Source organism: Pituophis catenifer, unplaced genomic scaffold (assembly GCF_029215685.1).
Source record: "Pituophis catenifer annectens isolate HBS135680 unplaced genomic scaffold, rPitCat1.0.hap2 SCAF_1, whole genome shotgun sequence".
NCBI lineage: Eukaryota > Metazoa > Chordata > Lepidosauria > Squamata > Colubridae > Pituophis > Pituophis catenifer.
This window is the reverse complement of record NW_027256881.1, coordinates 306,990,183-307,011,716: the sequence shown is the minus strand read 5'-3', so window position 1 is coordinate 307,011,716 and position 21,534 is coordinate 306,990,183. Positions and strand designations below refer to the sequence as shown.

Genomic DNA, 21,534 nt, shown 5'->3' with positions numbered 1-21,534 from the left:
GTCATTGTACTAGCTTTTTGCTGTGGTAATAAGACCACTTTCATTATATACCTGTAGGAATTTTGCTCCATTAGGAACTCTTTGCCTTTTTTTCTGCTTCTTTTATATTGTTCTAAATAGAGAAATTATTAAGAAAAATCAGTTAAGGAATAGAGCTTTAGAGGATTGTGAGAGAGGAACTACTCTGAAGAAACAGATTGATTCTCAATGAATATTCACTTTGCTTTTATCAAAACAAAAATGTACAATTTGCTACAAAAATCAAAGGATGGACATAAACAATTTAGTTGCAAATCAGGGACATTTTTAACATATAATTCTTTTATATTTTTTAAACATAACCTTAATAGGTTACATTCATGCTAACTTAATTACCTTTACTTCCCACTGAAAATAATGGAAATGTTAATCATGCCAAATCCCACTGTTTTCAACAGAGACTAAATGCAAATTTGTCAAGATGAGATCTCAAAAAGTTCTGTAAAACGATCTATCTGCAAGTTGAAAAGCTACAACATGAAAAGTTGTATTATTATGAAAAATATAACCAGCAAAATATACAGGATATTTATATAAAGTAAACTTTCTCGGACTGTATCAACATTGGATCATCAACTAGAAAGGTTTAGTAATGGCTAATTATTCTTATGCATTCTGTAAAAGAATCTGATAAAAATAAAACAAGTCCATATATATATTTACACTTCTCCTTAGACAATAGCATACTGTTCATATAAAAGGTCTCTAATTTTATAGAAATCTTCACAGAGACAACCTTCCAATCCAATACGTCCAGTTTCAGTCTGTAACAAAAAACATATCCAGTTATTTACTTTTTTGAAAGATTTCCTACAATTGATACATTAAATGTACACACACATACATTCCCTATATACTTACCCTGCGAACAGCAACCAAGTTATTACACACTAGAACTCCTCCCACAAATTCAGCTTGAACTCCTTCTCGCAACAGAACTTGCTTAAAATCAGACAATCTTGGCTCATTCATGAAGACCGACTGATGTCCAGGAACCTTTTGTCAAGAGGATACAAGCCAAAATAAAATTTCAATATATTTCAAATACCTGAAGCATCCCACTGGTAAAGTTATTCCAGTTTTGTATCACAAAATTCATACACATTTGTACAAGGCCATATGTTTCATAGGGAAAAAAATGGCCTATATATTGTACATCATGGTAGAATTTATTAAAAGCCTCAATTCTGCTCAGGGCTATATAGCATAAGCAATTTCAAAATCTTTAACAAACATGCTCTTAGAAGTGGCATGGTAATTGATAAAGTCATTATTTATTTATTAAATTTATTTGCTGCCCTTCTTGTATCGAAATAACTCATTTCATTTGATTCAGAGATCTGACACATTTGAGGCTTAGTGATTTCTTTTTTTAAAAAAGCTCAGCTTTCATTTAGAAAAGAAAAAAATCCTGATACAGAGAAAATGCTACTTTTTAGTATTTCATATGTACATGAAAGACAGTAGCTCTTCATTTTTTTTTATTACACAAGGAACTGCTTTTATTTTAACGGTCACAGATCTACAATTAAAAAATAACCAACTAAGAACCTGGGTTCCTGTCATGAAATTTATTTCAATAATTTCTTTATATACAAGACCATGTTCCCAAAGCAATAAAAGTTCACTTTTAAATCTTACCTCATTGGGTGGTAAGGGCTCCAAAGTAGGAATAATTTCACTCTCCTCACAGATTTCTTTGTCATCATCACCAAAGAGACTTTTAATGGCCTTTTGCTGTGCCACAGCACTGGAATCTGAAGAGGGTGCATCTACTTGCATTTCAGTGTCCTCACCGTCATCTCTCAGTTCCCCTTCTTCCAAAATTACCCCTGTGTCTACTTTTGATACTCGCATGTCCAGAACTCCATCTATCCATGCAAGTTCTGCATCTTTAGCTTTACAAAACTGAAGGGAACTGACTAAGGAGTCTTTTAACCTAACCTAAAACAGAATTTAAAAAAAACTGAAATAAACAAATGAGAAAGAATTTACATTCTCAGCAGCACTGCTTGCAATACATCAATAGCCAAAGAAGACAGTGTGAAAGACAGTGAAATCACACTATCAAGACATTGTTTTTATTTTTGCCATTTATTGTTAAGGAGTGCAATGGTTTAGCAAATAACCATTCACTTACTGGAGCCAGAGAGCCATTTATGTCCTGTAGCAGACCAAGCTTACTACATACTGCACTAAGCAATGATTTGGCAAATTATGTAATTTATTGAAAGAACACAATTGCCCGAGTCTTTATAGTTCAGAAAGCCAGAAATTACTCTATCAATCACAATTAATTCCTATAATACTCCAAGTTAAAACCGAAGGAATGATGCAATGACTAAGTGCAAGGCTAAACAATAGGAAGACCTTGTAGCGAATTATCTTGTTGGAGTTTCAAACAGGAAAGTATCAGCCTTGGGGAAAGAGCACACTTAACAAAAGCAATAAAAAAGGAAATATTGCTAATTGTAAAATTAACCTTGCTATGGATGGACAAATGTTTATCACCTTATAACCAACTAAAAAGTATTAATTAATTAATTAAGTAATTAATTTATTTATTAATTATAAACCTTTCTTTTATAATAAAAATATATCCAAAATATATTCTTTAAATTATAGTAGACCACTGAAGTACATGATATAAATAACAATTGCTAATAAGTACGGTAAAAAATTCTATAATATTAATATAGCTAACATAGTAATACAGTTAAATGACATAAATATATGCAGCAAAAATCATATCTTACTATTGGAATATAAAAGCTCTACCAACCCATCACAATCATTTTTAAGGAAACACTTAAAAACAAACAAGCCTTTCAAGGTTCTTTTTAAAAGGAGCCAGTGAGGAGGTGTGACATTTCCTATCAGGCCAAAATATAGATATGGTACCATTCCCTCCTCTGCCCCCCTCCGCCCCCCAAATATCTTCCTGTGGCTAGTCACAAATGTTCGCGGATGGCCATATAACGAGGCTTCAAATGCAAATCTCAAAAGTAGGGCAGGCTGACAGAATGACTGCAGTCTCTCAAGAAATGAGCCCACAGATCCTTCAAAACTTAATACCAGAACTTTAAAATGCCCTAGAAATGCATTTTGAGGCAGCTCAACAATACAAATTCATGATCAGACTACTGGGCTTACTTTGCTTTCTCTTGCATACAAATCCTTTGAAGTAGGTTCTTTGTAACATGTAGGAGCATGTCCAAATCACTTTTTTAATCATTAAAACAGTGGCATATTGTTCCAAGCTTATATTTAGTATAGTAGTTCTGGAAGGTGTTGCTAGGTGCCTCCACATGCATATCCACCAGAGCCATAGGATACAGCTGAGAGCAACTATGTGCCTCCATGCACATAGAAATAGTCAGGAGCAAGCGCCAAAGCATATCTACAAGCCTGGAAAAAGATGTGGCTGCTTTAACAATTCAAAAAAGTGGTTTGTATATACTGTTGCATGTTCTAAAGTACATCTTGCAAGTGTTAGTCCTTTTATAAATACTTGGAAATGGCTGAATTGTGCTAAGTATATCTTGTCATACAAACATGCAAGTCTTACTTGATATATGTGAGTCTCACTGGTTGCATCTACGGTTTCATGCAGTTTGGGCATGTAAACTTTAATGTCTTTCCCCCCAAAAGCTCTACAAGATTCAGTGAGATCTTGACTGGCCTCAGGAGGTCCATGGACAATAATCAATTGCCGTGGCTTCATCTGATTAATAATTTTTTTAATGGAGTCTCCATCTGAGCGGCCTTCATAATCTATGTATGTAACTCGAGCTCTAAAAATAAGATAGAGAAAAAAAAATAGAGATGAAGAAAAACAAAATCTAATCTTTACTGGCTGAGCTGAATATAAACATGTCACGACGTAGCTGTCATTCAAGCATACTAAACTGTAATCTTACATTTTGTAACTATAACGTCATTATGATTTGCAAATGTTTTAATAATAATGCAACCTTTAACTATTAAGACAGATGGTGTTATTTAAGAACTGCAAAATGCTGAACGTTTTACATTTAATAACAAAAGGCAGCAGTTCCATTTTTTAAAATGTGCATATTCTGCATTGTTAACAATGTTTTTTTGCGAAGTGAAAACTTGTATCGTTAACTAATTAGAAATTTGAGGGTTGCAATCAAGATGAAGTGATCTACATATTTAAAAAAATATACTTAAGCCTGTGAAAATTAGTCATCAAGAAATAAAAGGTCAACTGTTTTTATAGATCAACACTACCTTAGAAACAGTGTAGAAATAGAAAATAGTGTTTTTACAATGTAAGAAATTGAACTCTTCTGTATTAAATATTTTTATCAATTATTTAGTTATGAAGATCAGCAATTTAAGTTTTGTGTATATTCATTAACTGTCATACAGAAGAGCTTCAAAAGGATCTTTTCAAAGTAGCAATGGAGGTTCAAGGTAGATATGTCATAAAAAGGAATGTGACTCCCAATAACTGCATAGATGCATCCATTAAGTTTCCTTGGCAACAGCACAGAAGAGGTTTATCACTGCCACCTTCTGGAATTTTTGTTTTGTTTTTATCCAATCTATAGATGTAAAATTCCTGATACTTGCACTCATTATGTGATCATGTGCCTGCAATGTTCTCATGTTAGTACAGCCTATTGGTTAGTATTAAAGCAAAGACATATTATTCTCTTGTACATTTTTAGACACACTTCAGTAGAAAATTATCAGCCAAACAAAACAGTAATTCTGTAGAAAGATTATTCTCAGTTGTTTGTCTCCCAACTGATGCCAACAGATTTCAAGTGTCTCATTACTACAATTTCATGCTTCTTTGAAAGTTTTGCAATATACTTTTATTAAACATCATCTGTACATCATTCTCCTTTGTTACACACGTTATAGACACACAAATATTGTCTTGATGTGTTCTTACTATAAACCAGCATACTTTTTACAATATTGGCAAATTTATTCATTTGTATTTGGGGGCAGGGATACTTTTAACATATTGTAAACTCTTCTTCTCTACATACAGATTGGCCCATTCTCATCTACTCTTAAAAATTTAATATCATGTTCCAATGTATCTTTATCTTAGCTGAAGGGGGAAATAGGGTTGCAAAAGTTTGAAAACCTGTTTTTAATTCCAGCAACGCAGATCACCTTTTACAACCCCCATTTTTGGTAGTTACTTTTATCCACTGGGCTTGTTCCTGTGATATTTTAAATTTACTGTACTCAGCATTAATTTACTTGCAATTAAACAAACTTATAAATCAAATGAAATAAATGAATTTCTCCCCTATTATCTAATCAATCTAATGCAAGACTCATTGCAATTTATTTGATCAATATATATGTTAGTATCTTTATTTTCCAATATTCTCCAAGACGCTTACTTCTAATGTTTTGTGTTCTGCTTTGTATTCTATAGATTGTCAGCTAGAATTTTATTTTATATAATATCACACAGTCCATCTCACAGTATTTAGTTAGAAGAAAAAACTATTTTGAATCTGCTGAACAACTTTTTTCTTCACAAATTGTGATTATGCAATGTCTCATTTAACAATTGCATCGCTCAACAATTAATTTTCCGGTCTCTATTGTGATCATAACCTCAAGCTAGATATAGGTTATAGAAAAATAAACAGTAAATGCAGAAGTGAACATTTTCACAATATTAAAAACTAAGGATCATTTCGATACACCCATAAGAGATATGAGGCAGGCTCAAGTAGGGTGAAAGAGATTGCAATAGATTAATACACATCACACTCTATGCCCTTGATGGCGAACCTATGGCATGTGTGCCACAGGTGGCACGCGGAGCCATATTGGTGGGCACGTGAGCGTTGCCCTAGCTCAGCTCTGGTGCATGGGAAACGGTCTGTTTCCGGCCTCTGGAGGGCCTCGGGGGGGGGGGGGGGCGTTTTCGCCTTCCCCAGGTTCCTAGAAACGCTCTGAAGCCTGGGGAGAGCAAAAAAATGGGCCTACCGGGCCCACCGGGCCATCACATGCAAAAAGCAGGGTGAGTGCAGGGGGTCGCACGCACATGCGCGGGGGGATGGGACACATTGAATTATGGGTGTGGGCACACGCACGTGTGACCCCCCACACTCCCCCCGCTTTTGGCACACAACGGCAAAAAGGTTAGCCATCACTGCTCTATGCTAATACCACCTTCAACAAATCTACATGTACTCACTTTATTTCCATTGATTCCATTGCTGAAATGCATTTAGTAGGAACATCTGATAAATCTTGATCCATAGGTTCTTCTCCATTTGTAAGGCCAGATTCTAATTTGTTCTTTTCTTCTTCTGTTGCCTGAAGTTCTGGAACGAGGAAATCCTCAGGTCTAAATACAGGAACATTATTAATTTTATATTCAGGCAGATTGTCAAGAAAACCTGTGGCACTTTTAGAAATGAAAGTATTATATATACTCTTCATTTACTATATATAACATAGATTAATAATATGTTACTAAAAGGTATTCATCCAAATGTGGGCATCTCAATACATCCAGAATTCTACCTGCAAAATGGCATTTCCCCTCAGAGCTGCTTGCTTCCTTTTCTCTAAATCTGCTTTAGACAGCTTCCCTGTCCTATGGCAGCAAAAAGAATTGTAAAAGAGCCAAATAATGTGTTCCATCAAAGGTGTTCATTATTTGGTGAATTATCAAGGTTCGATACATACATTTAAATGTAGCATGTTCTTTTCAGAGAATTATTTCATTTGAGATAAAAATGTATTTGAAAAAATGTGCATTCTACATGAAGACAGTAAGTCAGTATATACCAAAATGTAAGAATATTAGAATAGGGATTCCCTCATCTCCCACTTACTTGATAATCTCTCCATATTCATCCCATTTAATTCTCTCCTCTGGAGCAGGAAACATAGGATAAGATTTTTTGGCTTGTTTGAAGAAGCTTCCTTTTCGATTCCCTTCACCTTTCATCATGAGATCATGTTTGGTCTTATGAACAGATGGTTGATCAATATCCTCTTCAGCATCACTCTCATCACTGGAATCTATATCTGCTCTAAAGCAGGAGTCCAGAATAATTATAAATATGAAGCAAATCAACAAAATATTTATATTCTGATTAATTCATTGGCACCTCAATTCTTTGCTATAAAGGTAAAATAAACTTGCAAAATATATTCTACATAGCTATTAATTTTGAAGCTAACAAACCACAAATTACTATATTTCTGCTAAGGGGGTATTTACTTTTAACTTGCAGATCATAAACCATATTTAAAGGTAAATTTCATTAAAGTCAAAGTAAAAGTAAAGCCTCCTTTAAGCTGAAATCAGTTCCTGATGACTTTCATGGAAGTATCTGTCCGGTTTCCTTGGCAATGTTATGGAAATTACCTTCATGCAGAATCTTTTTTTCAGCTTCCAAATCAAGTTCACAAATATGGAATTCCTAAGTGGTTCCCCTGTGAATTCTAACCAAGGCCAATCTGGTTTAGCTGTCTAAACCATCCAAGACTGTCCATATGCTGCTCCCTTCTGGGGCAGTCAATAAATCCATTTCAAATATGTTTTCAACTGGGCTATTTACATTGTAATTCAAATTGCTTTACTAGTGTAATGAAACTGGAATACTGGGAGTTCTAGTCCCGTCTTAGGCAAAAGGCCACCGGTATATCTCGGATCAATTATTGTATCTCAGATCTAGTAAGGCAATTCTGAAAATATTCCAAGAAAGTTGCAAGGACTAGTCCAGGCAATTGCCAGGAGTTAACACTGACTTGGAAGTCAGAAAAGCACAAGCAAATCTTAAGTAATCCTGAAACAAGTATTCCAAACTGGATGTTTTGGAGGATCCATTAAGAATGTGCATTAATGAACAAGGGTCTATGTTAATGTATAGGAGTCTTGAAGGCAGATAAATACTCACTCTTTTGACTGTTCTAACTTTTTTGCTGCCTCCTTTTTGATTTTTTCTTTTTCCAGGTATTCCTCAAGTTCTTTTCCTTCAAGTTTTACACGTTTCCTGAGCTAAAGGAAAAGTATACATTAGTAACTCTTATATTCACCTACCTTACATGTTCAGATTTTACAATGAATCCTTAAGTAACGACGGTGGTAAACAACGGCAATATTCAATAGTACATATTGAATAAAAGTTCTATCTGCAATAAAGTATGCAATGACTTCTAAAATTATTTTGGCATTATTTTGCTTTGCACAAAACAGACCGCTTAACATCAATGGAAAATTTTTCAAGAAACTCAGGCATTTTTATATGTATGTGTGACTATTTTTCTACACTTTAAATCTCAAGCAAATACATATATATTATATAGCCACAGTTAGTATGAAATGCTTATGCCTCTTCACAGCTAACTGATCAGCAACTTTATCATTTTTGTTTTCTTCAAAGTGTGAACATGATTTATATAATTCACCAAAAACCCCTGCACAAAAATTTGCATTGCATATGCACTGGCCCAAATGTGCATATTTCTTAAAATTAATTGTTCACTAACAAAATTCAAAATACTGTAATGCCTGCATGGATTTAGGGGTGGCTATCTAGCAGTTCTTTTATTGCTTTGCTCTGCTTTGAGTCAAGGCAAACCCTTGCGCAAGATCATTGTGTTGCTATTCTTACATTAGCTTAAAGATGCAATATTTTTATTAAAAAGTACTGCATTTGCTTACCTCTATGTCTATAACTTTTTCAGAAGCATTATCTATTAAAAACCGTGCTAGTGTTCCAGGAGTTGTTCTGTATGTCAAAATAATAGAGTTTTTGGGATCCTGACACCATTGTATAAAGAGATCCCTTGAAAATCCACAGTCCAGATCTGGCTGGCTAGCAAGAACAACTTTGGGACTAGGAACACGAGCCAAATCTGCAAGTCCATGACAAAGAGACAGATGACGAAACTGGAAAGGATTGTTTCTCTTATCTTCAAAGCACCTCATTAGCTTGTCACTCATCCATTCCACCTGTATATTGAGAGAGTAGTACAGGTCAGTTGCCCTTTTTAATACTAAGTGACAACAAATTTCCACCAACATTTTAGACAGTGATTTGGAAGGACAATTGGGTCGTTTTGCTAAGCATGCTTTATATGGTCCATACCTTATAATATCTAAAATCTTATTAGATGTTATGTCACTTGATACATAAGGTTAAAATAACTGCTTTACAACAGTGAATTTCATTATAAATAACCTGACAAAACAAACCTGAGATTTTGAGAACTCCACAACGTTGTAGCTGACATTGTTTAAAAGTGCCAAGGAATAAACGCCTAAACCAGCGTCTTTTGTCCTCCATATTTGATCAAGCAGTTGGGCAAGTTCCAAAACTCTCCCTGCAGTGTCCACAGCTATTAGGACATTTCCATCACCCCTCAATGTTTCCAAAATATTTGCTAGAAATAAAAAGACAACAAGTAAATTACAATATTGAAACCCTTATATATACAGAATTTTCATGTTAATAATTAGAGGAAAAACCAAACAGAATAACTTCTAATCCACATGTGATCAGTAGCAATTTGGTGCCTTAACATAAATGACCCAACTACAAAACCTTTTAAAATAATTTATGGAAAAAAATCATGCAACAGACAGTATCTAACTAAAAATCACTACCCATACAACACATGTCAACTAAATGATAACTGAGGTTACCATTTAGTACTTTAAAGGTAAAGGTAAAGGTTCCCCTTGCACATATGTGCTAGTTGTTCCCAACTCTAAGGGGCAGTGCTCATCTCCGTTTCAAAGCCAAAGAGCCAGCGCTGTCCGAAGATGTATCATGTGGCTGGCATGACTAAACGCCAAAGGCGCAAAAGCGCACGGAACGCTGTTATCTTCCCACCAAAGGTGGTCCCTATTTTTCTACTTGCATTTTTTATATGCTTTCGAACTGCTAGGTTGGCAGAAGCTGGGACAAGTAACAAGAGCTCACCCCATTATGCAGCACTGAACCGCTGAACTGCCGACCTTCTGATTGGCAAGCTCAGTGTCTTAGCAACTGAGCCACTGCATCCCTCTTTACCTCAAGTTAAATTACTAAAAAAACTCTTTTTATGGTTCTGGAGAAACAGTCTTGTTTTATAGATTTCTGAAGCTTTAAGACACAAAACTACATGATTCCATACTTAATATTAAGGTTGTCAAAGAAAAGTCCTTAGCATACTTAAAATTTTATTTTAATGCCAAGAAAAGAATGGCTTTTCATAGCTAAAGTAATATTCATGTGAGGAGAGGCACCTTTTCAAGTAACAACATCCCAAAAAACAAAAATATATTCTGAGTATCCATCAGAAATATATTTCCATTAAAATTAATTTATGAAATAAAATCAGTCATGTTTCACTTAAAATATGCATACAGAGTCCCCTTTTAAATTAAAACTGAAATTATTTCAATTTTCTAGGTCATTACTGATCTTATCCAAAGATCGTCCTGTACATTCATGAACATTATATAAACGAGAGGATGAAATCCTTGTCCAGAACAAAAACCATTCCATTCTGAATCCCACACTAAATTGTTATTTCATTTGTGTCACAAAACACATACTTAGCAGTTGCTCATCTCTTTGTTTCCGCCTTGGCTGTACATAAGTAGCATTGAACGAATCAGTGATGAGCAAAGAAGGTCTACTTAACATTTCCAAGGAACATCCATTTAAATGACTGAAAAAGAAGTGATATCAATTTCAGTGTATAATTACACAAATATGACAATTGAAACTTGCTGAAAATAAAAGATTCTCTAATTTTCAAAAACATAAGTTTTTTTAGAACACAATTTAATTGCAATCATAAATTTAACTGTATTTATAAATGTAAATACATTTATATACAAATGTACATGGTGCTATAAAAATTACGGATATAAAAAAGTCAAATTTCTCTGCTGCAATTTAAAAATAAATAAATAAATAATAATAATTTTATTTATATACCGCCCATTCTTCCAAAGGACTCAGGGTGGTGTACAGCCAGAATTAAAATAGTGGAAGGAAATGGAAAAAAAACAGGTAAAGTGGATTGGTGCAAGGAAATAGAGTTACTAAAAAGTCACTAGAAGGCTACGGTTCTTGTCGCTTTAGTTTGGTTGATGTATTATTTACCATATCCTGTGCTGCAAGTAAAAACTAATGGTATTCTATATGCTGCAAATATCTGAGCTCATGAGTATTTCCTTAACAATGAGAATATAATGTAAAAAACAAAGCAAAGAAGGAAAAGCCTATAGAAGAACCAATTTATTGGGGGAAAAATGTTTTAAAGTTCATTCTTAAAAAAGGAACAAATGTTATAAACAGATTTCAAAACATGTCATAATTAAGAATAATTTAAATTTAGCATTTTCTTCCATGTCAGATTTCAAATTAGTTTCACTTTTGTAACATTTGTCAATTCTCAAAATAAAGGTGTAATGACATCCTAAAGAAATGAATATAAAACAATGCATTATCCTATAAATAAAATCTGATCTACCACTGTTGACATTATAGACAGCTCCGTAGGTAAAATATGGAATCTACTTCTATAATTAAAGCAGAGACAACACTTCTATAATTAGAACATGGATGTCACTGTAACACATTTCTAAATTTATTGCCTTTTTAAAAATTAAAATTAAACATTAGGAAACTTATTTTCCCTCTCCCAATTAGATAGCATATTTTAAAAGCAGAGTTAAAGAAACCATCTTTAATTACTTAGTAGAGCTGTGCAGCACTTCTGTTTCAGAAGGAAAAACCACATATAAGAAACTTGATAAACCACGTTTCTTTTCATGGAATCATACTGGAAGTAAGGTTCACCACACAATGCTAGGAAAACACTTTGATGATTTATGAATTTGTTGACAGGTCCTGCAGGAGACTCCTCATGTGAAGCATCTTTTCTCCTTCAGATCAGAATTTATTTTGAAACTGACAACTGAACAATGGCATTGCAGAATGTAGGAGGATATCTTTGATTGAGGAACATTATGCATTTCTTAATGCATTTTAAACATTGTCTAGTAATTTTAAAAACAGGAATTACTTCAGATTTCCTTACCCTCAAATTTAATTTCTGCATGTGCAAACCCTGGCACATATACAGGATTCTTAAGATTATGAAGTATGGAAGAATAAGTAAATAAGGGTCCTCTGTAGTACTGATTTCAACTCATTGATTTTTCCACTTGCAACTAAGACAAACCAGGTGTGCAAGTTCCAAAAATATCACAGCCTCAAACTAACATGGGAAGTTCTCCCCGAGCTATGCCAACTACTTTCACACTACTGCCAAGACAATTTTATTTGCATGTTCACTAAATCACCAGAAATACAATCTTGATTTTAAAAGACTATTTTCACTCACAAAACCATCCAGGACCGAGTGTCTTTAGACACCAGAAATGTTAAGAAGCTGTAATAGGAAAGTAATAACATCTGTGTACATACATCTCCCTCTTGTGGTTGAAATCAACTGCATAAACAATTTCCTCTTCTCCATCTTTAACTATTTTCCATATTGTACCTCCTATCATGTGGCCTGCTGGTAGTGGAGTGATTGACAAACCATGCCCTTTACCTAAAGAAAAAAAATAATTTTATATACACACTCTAATTACATAATAGATAATGCAACACCCCCTCCCACCACGACATAACTTGGCTTCAATTCTTCCTACTAATACAATGTATTAAAATATTATTTTTTCTAATTTATTTTTTTGCTAATGCAATTCATAACAACAGAACCTACTTCTAAAGAAAAATGGAAAGGAAAACCTTTCATACAAGTATTATGAAAATAATGAACAGGCTCATGGAACAATCTGTCTCCTGATATTAAGAAAATAAAATAAAATTCTGCAATAAAATGTGGCCACATGGGGTACTTCTGATCAGGATTCTAGCAATTCTTCATTCCTTACTCCCGTATGTTTTCTCTTACCCATCACTGATTCACCCCCTGATGTCCAATGATTCTAAGGCCTCACACAGCCTTATATCAAGAGTTGTTATAGCTACTCCCTCTCCCATCTTGTTATTAGTTGATCTTCCATGCATTCATGGAACATGATTTTGGACTGCACCTCTTATGGCCTTTCCCCTTGATTTTTTTTTATATATCTAAACATTTCAGGATTTTAGCATTTTTAGATTAAGTAGTGGTTTGGACTATGTAGTCACAAATCAATATCAAATCTGGGATCAGAGACAAGGAAAGGATAATTTTTTAAAAAAAGGAATATTATGTACTTCAGTTAGCTTGACATCATGCAATTGTATAACCACTTGCTAAGTTTAAAACTGGAAAATTTAGATTTCAGAAAAAAGAAACAGAAATCCCAAACAACAGGACATAACACTGACTTTAAGAGTGTTCTTTTTCACCTTTCAAATTGACAATCTGAGAAAATTTTAGTTGTTGTATTTTATCAAAAGCTGCATCCACATCATCCAAAGTGAACAAGGTGAAATCTTCGGTATTATGGCGTGACTAGTCAAAAGAAAAGAAAAAGAAAATATTCTCAGTTAAAATTAGCCGCATTGGGGAAAAGTTTAAAATCATACCTCTCAAAAAACTGAGACATGAGCTTTACCTGATAGAGGTCATACATGAACATCTGACCCATTTTGTATACAGGAATAGTTGCATAAATAGCACAGTTCAACCCCATCTTTCCTACTGCATATGGGAGAGCACCCAAGTGCAGAGGATCAGGATGTGAAAGAAGTACTGCATCAACCTGGTGAACATGTCTACAAAACAAGAACAAGGGGATAAAACACTCAATTTCACTATTTAAAAAACACCTACTTCAATGACAGTATAGTGTATATCATTTGAGAACTGATACTTTTAATCTAAAATAAAATTTGTATCTATTTTTAAGGAGGAATTTCCAATGAAAAAAGCTCTTCCAGAAAATGCTCCCTTCAATAGATGGGAAAATGCTTTCAATAGAAAGATGTTATCTTGGTAGTCTCTAATGTCCTGCTCTCCCAATATGCTTTAGACTGAGAACAATATATTCAAACAAAAGGGAATATCAGCAAAATTGCACTAGCTGTCTATAACAGGATATTCAACTGCACTAAAAGCATTCGTGAATTGAAGAAATCAGTCAACATAGAAAAACACTTAGAAATCAAGCTTTTGCTTCCATGTTTCATTTAAAAGGACTACTGCAAAAAACTTCTAGTAGTTGTAGTGATGAAATTGAATTTGGAGAACAATGTTCAAAACACTTATCTTTTAATAAATTTTGCTGATTCTGTCATCCAAGACTAAAGATTATGCAAAGAAATGCAAAGTCTACATGTATTACATTATTAGAGTATACATTCAAGAAACCAAAGCTAATGAAAATCTTACTCTGTAGATCTACCCTTATCAAATACATGCAAAATCTCCACACTGGGAACTCTGATCAAATGGCATTGTTTCTGTATTTGAGAAGTACAATAAACTGTTCCATCATCGCAACACTTTTCTTGCATTTATAAGAAAATAAATGTAATTCCAACCTAAAAAGTAGCACAGACTATTCTTTGCAGATTGATTCTGCAATTGTTGTCCCTGTCTTCATGAACATTTTATGTTATTAAGTAAAGCAATTCAAAAGTCAATATAAAGTAGAACTATTCTACCTATGCTTAGCAAATATATAGTAAGAAAAAAAATTCTTGATACAAATAATTTTGTACCAAAACTTTAATAATTTAAACAAAAGTGCTTTATGTTATATAAATATGCTATAACAAAAAAGCATTGCAGTACATTTTTCAAGGGTTCAGCACTTTAACTGAGTCAGATTCTACTTACTTCCTCAGGGAATCAATGATGTCCATAGAAAAATTCTCATCCCAGCCACAATCCAACAAAAAGCGAAACTCATCTACCTGAAGTAAGTAGCAGAGAGCGGATTCTTCCTGAACCCCTGAGAGGGTTGTTAGCTTGATAATTGATGTCATTTTTTTCTTCCCCAAATGTTCTCACTCAAAATAGTTACTATAAGAAATAAATTCTGTTTTAAAATCCTTTTTGTTACAGTTTTCATATACAGCTGTGAATATTTAGAGATACTTAATATTATATTATTTCAGCATGTTTCATAGATATAAGGCCCCAATGATCAACACAAGCAAACTGAAAATTTCCCAAAATCAATGAATCAATCTATGATAATCAAGACTTCAATGTGATTGGTTTAAATTGTGAGGTTAGAGATAAAATCAAATGCTTTCTTTCTTAGAACAATTGTATCACTTTTCCTCAAGATGAGAAACAGGGTTACCAGAAGGGCAAGGCACACACACGCACACACACACCCCTCAGAAAACAAAGAATTCAGCACTTACTGCCAGGTATTAACTGCTGGTTGTAACTATAAAGTGTGATTCAACATATGAACAAGGCTCAGATTTATCAGGGTCTGCACTGCTCCATTTTGATATAGCCTGAGAACTAATTTTCAGTGTTTCAATATAACCCTACCCCAGGAGTGTCAAACTTGTGTCGTCACGTGACGTACTGTGACTTTTTTCCCCTTGCTAAATCGGGTGTGGGTGTGGCCAGCTGTGACGCATCCAGGCTGCAAGTTTGACAGCCTTGCCCTACCTATTACTATATGTGTTTCTCTACTCTCATATAATTTTGTTAAACATATTTTTACTTAATTTTGACATTTATGGTAGCTATCTACATTTTTATTTATTAATAGCTATAACTGCTAACCTTATTAGATTTTTTAATCTCATCTTTATTTTTTTTAAGTACAGTAACTCAAGGCAGCAAATATACATAGAACTCCTTCCTCCTATTCCCTCTCCTCCCAACAACCATCCTACAAAGGTGGGTTGGGTTGAGTGTATGTGACTGGCCCAAAATCATCCATTATATTTTTGTACCAGAAGATAAAGTTCGTCCAAAGCATGTAGCTGATACTTTGGAGCTCTCTCTAATTTTACAAAATCAAATTGGCTTTCATCCATTGCAGTGGCATTAGAGAAGTCAGCCAAAGGTATGCAAAATAACCAACCAAAAGTTAAAAATGAAATTATATTGAAGCCATTCCATCTCAAGGAGTAAAAAATAAAGAAACTAACAAACTCATTCATTGAAACCCGGGTGGCTCGAGCAAAATTACATTAAACTGAGGTTGTACACAAAGGAGAAACTACTCCATTTACTCAGGACAGGTACTGGTTTGACAGATACAGCCTTTTATTACAGGCACTCTTGTTGGTCTTTTGAGAGGAGGCCTAAATCTAAATCTAAAGATTTAGATCTCTAAATCCTGATAGGCAGGATTCACGGATCCTGCCCAACAGCCCGAAATTCTCGATGTCTTAAATTGCAGGGAAGTCTTCCTTTCACAAGCTCGAGTCCAGCTGTTGTACCCGTCGCCTTAATTCTTCTTGGGAAGGAAAGCGGGGAGTCATGAGCCGTGTTCATTGAGGACTGAGCCGCACTAGGGGAAATCCAAGTATCCCTTAAGCGGCTGCCCTCCGATACACTTACTTCGTTCTTACCTGTTTAGCACCCCTGGTTACCTCCGGGCACCCACATTTATTGGGAAAGGGAAAGGAGAAAAGAAAAACCCGCACGTGCCCAGTCAGTCACCCCCAGCCCTGCCTCCGACTACCACCGCCGCCGCCATTTTGGGGTAAGAAACCGGCAAGTTCGTTGGAAGAGGTGGAGCCGCCGGGAGGAAAGAGAAATCTGGATTGTACTACCTACGCAGTTAAGAGGGGGGGGGAATGCTATCGTGAGGCATAAATATATCATCCACCTGAATTGAATTTCTAACCATGCTTTAAGGAAACAAAAAAAAAATACATTGACCCCCCCCAAGGGGATGCGTGAAGTAAAATAGCTTTATCCGCCCTTCCTTTCCTGCTCGTCTTAATGGTTCCTCCCGGATACCTAGCTTTCCGAAGCCTCATCGGTAAACTGTGAGGTCGTTTTGGGTTTAGTTGACCCTGGATGAGGCCTAGGTCGTCTGGACCGGTAAGATTAGTGTTGTGGTGAATGCAGGGGGAAGAGTCAGAGAGGGATTGATGAGGGGAGACTGGAGGCCACATTGGTTTGCCAATAGTGGACGTGTCATGTACGAAGCCATACACACTGTGCAAGATCTGGGGCTTCTATCACATTATTTTTTCAACCACTAATTCAGACTGGATGCATGTGTAGCTTAGTATCATCTATGCCCAAATAAGATGCATTCCTGGGTTGGTTGCTCAGGGCGTACAATCATATTCTGGGCAAAATACATTGGGGAAGGGGACTTCTTCCTAGTATAAGTTTCTCCCGTGAGAAAGGAGTTAAGACATCTTGCTTGCATCTGGAGCAGACTGGAAATTAAATACCCATTTCAGAATGCAATACAACTCTGCAATAGAAAAGGAATTCCAGTAATAAATCAGATATATTGCCCTGTCCTGGCCAATGTCACACTTTCAAGCAAAGCATTAGGCTGCAAGCCATCCTTTAAAAAAAAAAACTTTCTAAGAATACATGTGGAGCCTGTAGATTCTTAGAAATAAAGCTGATTGATTAGATTTATATACCCACCCATCACAAATCCCCCTCTCCATATAACTACAATTCTGGATGAATACAGTTAAAACATAATACCAAAACACTGAATAAAACTGATGGAAAGTGGCCTTTTGTTTTTGTAGCTCCCAGATTTTTTAGAAGTTTTTTTTTAATTGGATGAGGCAAGTTGTTAAGTGAAATGTTTGCAGTTCTGTTTGAAGGGCAGGTTGGCAATTCTTTTTAATGCCACAACAAAGTGTGGTTGTTGTTATTACGGTATCATCATCATCACCATCTGTTTTGGGCTTTTCAATAATCTGTATTATACTATAGTAAATGACAGTAAATTTACAAAATGGAATATAGTAAACAACATCAAAATATTTATGTATTTGGGATTACAAAGTTTTGGGATTTGTGCACAGGATTTGCACATTTCAATTACATTAATTTTTTATCAAGTGCAATTCCTTTGACTTGTTCCACTATTACAAGGAAGTATGTATGGGGCAAGCCTGGCAAATGATGGATACATTTGATACAAACTTGGCTCCTTGTGTATTTGTATCATATGTAAGGGGAAAGCTTGCATTGTGACATCCCCATACATGTTTCATCATTTTACAAATGCCAGCATTTGTGGATACTTCTATACCACCATCTATGCTACAGGCAAAATTTTAAGTTAAAATAAAATATTGTCCACATAAAATATTATGTTTCCTCCATAATTCACATCAATCCAATAGGACTTGTTTCACAATAACAATGAACATGCAGCCAAATAGTTCTCATTTTTTATTATAAGCAATGATGCTCATGTGGAAATATGTTGTTACTTGTAATCCTTTCTTTGTCCTTTTTCTTCATAGTAACTACCATGAATATTATTCACTTGGTACGAGATCACTGGCCCATTGCATTGTGTCCAATAGGATTCTTGGTGGGGTGGTACTTTGACAAGAGGAATGATGAGAAACTGGCAATGTTCAGAAACAAGAGCAAATTATATCAAAGGTTAATTATTTTAATTGATTTTTTACAAGCACCTTATTCTTTCTGGATGATGAAATTGCTTCTGAAAAGTATACTTGAGAAAAGTATTGGTAAATATAGCTGCTACTGCATTTTTATTGATGCGTGTAAAAGATCACAATTATTAAATTCTTCCTTTAAAGAATTTATATTGTAATATGTTATGTATAGTATTGCTCCAAATATGGTTTGAAGCTATACATACCGGTAATATCAAATATGGTTATTGTGTTCCTAGACATACCTGAGTAATATTTATCCTTACTGATTTATACCAAGGCAGATGAAAAAGTTCATAATAGAAATAGCAGTTACATACATAATATATAATTAAAAGAATAAAAAATAGTACTAAATTAAAATACATGTAGAAAGATGATTGGTGGGAAAAACTTATTTCCAACCTTTACAAAGAAGTTTGTTATCAATAGTTGCAGTAAGACACCCTTGGAATTCGGTAGAGTAGTATTTCTGAGCACTGATACCACGATTATGAAAATGAATCTCTGCATCATGGCTTTATTTCTAAGCCTAATAATAGTACACTGCTCAAAAAAATAAAGGGAACACAAGCAGAAGACATCCGAGATGTGAATGAATGAAATAGCTTTATTAAATACTTTGTTTGTTACATACAGTAGTTTTGTGTTCCCTTTAGTTGTTTGAGCAGTGTATAAACAACTGTATGTAAAGAACAAAGTATTTAATAAGGCTATTTCATTCATTCAGATCTCGGATGTCTTCTGCTTGTGTTCCCTTTATTTTTTTGAGCGGTATATTTACCCTCATCCTAAAAGTTTAGAACCAAGTACAAGATTCTGAAAATGTCATATTCCTATATAGTATCTTTCTTTGTTATATTTTGTTATTTTATGTTACTTTAGTTCCAAAAATATGCCTCTCTCATTCCCTTTGTTTTACTCATGGCTATCTTGGGCTTTAGAAAATGACAAATTTACTGTACCTCATTTTCTTCTTGTTCTTCTATACTTGACTTTCCTTCCTTTCTTTTTCATTGTTACTAATTTTTGTTGAGTACCTATATTTCAATAACTATTGTGAATATCTGTGTTTAATAGACTTATTTCACCTCTTGATTACTGTGCTAAAGCTTATTAGGATGTTCCCTTTGCCATTGCTTCCGTAACTTCCTTTGCTTGTTTTATCCTATTGACTTTAAATTTATCTGTAAAGAAAGATTTGCCTTATTTTTTCACCAATTCTAGAATTTAAAATAAAGTGTCATCGCCTCTTACCCTATTTGCAAATGCTGCAGATTTCCTTAACAGTTTCAACTTTTATATCAGATTGTTTAGTGCTTTAAACGTTTTTCTTCCTCTTACCCTTCAATCCTTGCTTAGCCTTGGAATATGTTTACAGAACATCCCTCAGTTAGTAAAAATAATAGGTGACTTAACTTGTTCTCTCTGTTACACAGTTGAGAGAATCAGCTGCCCCAATTATATCAGCAGTAGCATCTTGGATACATTGCAATCCATCTTTTTGGTGGCTATCTAAATGCTATTCCTATTGCTATAATTTGGGGGAAATGTGAGCCAGCTGAAAGCAAAGCTCTGTACATTGAATGGAGGAAGACTTAGTTTTCCCTATCCATTTATATCCTCATTTTGTTTCACATATGTGCAGCTGTGGATGGAAGGGGGTGAAATAAGTTTTGCAGCAGGAAAATTCAAAACAGTCATTTTTTGGATGTATACATCCATTTTTCTGGATGTAGACAACATGGGGAACTCAGGCTAGAAACTGAGAGACTGAGTTCTAGTCCTGTCTTTAGGCATGAAAACTGGCTGGGTGTCTTTGGGCCAATCACTGTCTCAGCTCAACCCACCTCAAAAATTTTTGTTGTGGAAAATAGGAGAAAGAGGGTGTGTTGGGTATATTTTCTGCCTTAAAAAAATAATAAAAGTGGGATTAAAAAAATAAATACCAAATGGGAGAAACTATTCACAAACATTTGCAAGAAGCTAATTATGCATATAATTGTATTTAGAGAATACCTGTCCACTCTATCTTTGCTTTCCATCTTTAAAGCTAATTATTTAAGCCTATTTTAAAATGTATAATGTTCCAATTTGTCATACTTTATTTTTAAAATTGTAATATTTTTTTTTTATAGGGAATTAAAACCTGGTGAAGATGTCATATGGAAATAATGCATCAAATGAGAGTTGATTTCCCTACAGTTTGAATAAGTGATTGTTCCATAATGAAAATAGAATCTAGTATTACCTTTGTTCAGCATAGGATTACTAAAAAAGTATGTAGCCCCAACTACATAACGTCATTCAAACATACAATTTGAAGTAAGGGTGATATAGTATTAAGGTTGGTACAGTGTGTTCCTGAGAAACTGTTAGTCTCTCTGAGCTTGAACCTTTCAGTCAGCTTCAGAAGATATAGTTACACCCTGTAAACTATAGGATTGTAGTTGGTAGGGATCAGATATAATTATGTATATTTTCTCCATAAATTCTTCTGGAATTTCTTCCTTGACAATTGATCTTTTTGTGCATTTAAATAAAAGTACCCTGAAATAGATTTAAAACACGTATTATTATTTTTTTTTACAAAATATTATTGATACTACCTTTAGGGGGGTGTTATATTTTATGGTGACTGTAATATTTAGTTCTTTAAAATATTTGGTGTCTGTTACTTACATACTATATTGAATATGTGCTTATAGAAAACTTAGCATGCTAGGCTTTGGCACATTATAAATCCAACCAATTATAATTACTGAAATCAGCTAAACAAATCACAGTTTAAGTGTGTTTTGGATGTCAGACAAACTGACATCTATTACTCCATTCATTGTCACAGTTGATTTGGCTGGCTAGGCAGATGTCCTTTTCTTCCAAAAGTAGTCTGTTCATTTGCCTCTAAACTGTT

General features: G+C 34.5%; 2 protein-coding genes across 3 annotated transcripts; one reads left to right on the top strand and one right to left on the bottom strand.

Annotated features, from left to right (window-relative positions):
- Positions 1–208: 208 nt before the first annotated feature.
- Positions 209–16,682, bottom strand: CPSF2 (cleavage and polyadenylation specific factor 2). Of its 2 annotated transcripts, XM_070931505.1 has the most exons (15): positions 16,575–16,682; positions 14,866–15,051; positions 13,640–13,799; positions 13,431–13,536; positions 12,492–12,621; positions 10,607–10,722; positions 9,260–9,447; positions 8,726–9,016; positions 7,959–8,059; positions 6,888–7,088; positions 6,242–6,394; positions 3,608–3,833; positions 1,681–1,983; positions 901–1,035; positions 209–803 (listed from the first exon to the last, which is right to left on the bottom strand). In XM_070931505.1, the coding sequence occupies exons 2-15, from the start codon at positions 15,012–15,014 to the stop codon at positions 711–713; spliced, it is 2,352 nt and encodes a 783-aa protein (XP_070787606.1). In that variant the 5' UTR covers positions 15,015–15,051; positions 16,575–16,682; the 3' UTR covers positions 209–710. The 2 variants fall into 2 exon arrangements, with proteins under 2 accessions (XP_070787606.1, XP_070787608.1); XM_070931507.1 differs by lacking the exon at positions 16,575–16,682 and having other exon boundaries at positions 14,943–15,029.
- A 260-nt stretch (positions 16,683–16,942) lies between these two features.
- On the top strand, positions 16,943–21,187 carry NDUFB1 (NADH:ubiquinone oxidoreductase subunit B1). The gene is made up of 3 exons (XM_070931504.1): positions 16,943–17,052; positions 18,459–18,603; positions 20,759–21,187. The coding sequence occupies exons 2-3, from the start codon at positions 18,467–18,469 to the stop codon at positions 20,793–20,795; spliced, it is 174 nt and encodes a 57-aa protein (XP_070787605.1). The 5' UTR covers positions 16,943–17,052; positions 18,459–18,466; the 3' UTR covers positions 20,796–21,187.
- The last annotated feature ends 347 nt before the right edge of the window (positions 21,188–21,534 follow it).

What these genes read in the sequence shown, in the direction of transcription:
- CPSF2 (XM_070931505.1), bottom strand. Translation starts at nt 15,014, where the DNA reads ATGACATCAATTATCAAGCTAACAACCCTCTCAGGGGTTCAGGAAGAA. An exon ending in TTCAACCACAAGAGGGAGAT is followed by an intron (nt 10,723 to 12,491) that starts GTATGTACACAG and finishes CTTCTTTTTCAG; the next exon opens with TCATTTAAATGGATGTTCCT. An exon ending in AAAAAGTTATAGACATAGAG is followed by an intron (nt 8,060 to 8,725) that starts GTAAGCAAATGC and finishes CTTTTCCTTTAG; the next exon opens with CTCAGGAAACGTGTAAAACT.
- NDUFB1 (XM_070931504.1), top strand. Translation starts at nt 18,467, where the DNA reads ATGAATATTATTCACTTGGTACGAGATCACTGGCCCATTGCATTGTGT. An exon ending in AAGAGCAAATTATATCAAAG is followed by an intron (nt 18,604 to 20,758) that starts GTTAATTATTTT and finishes TTTTTTTTATAG; the next exon opens with GGAATTAAAACCTGGTGAAG.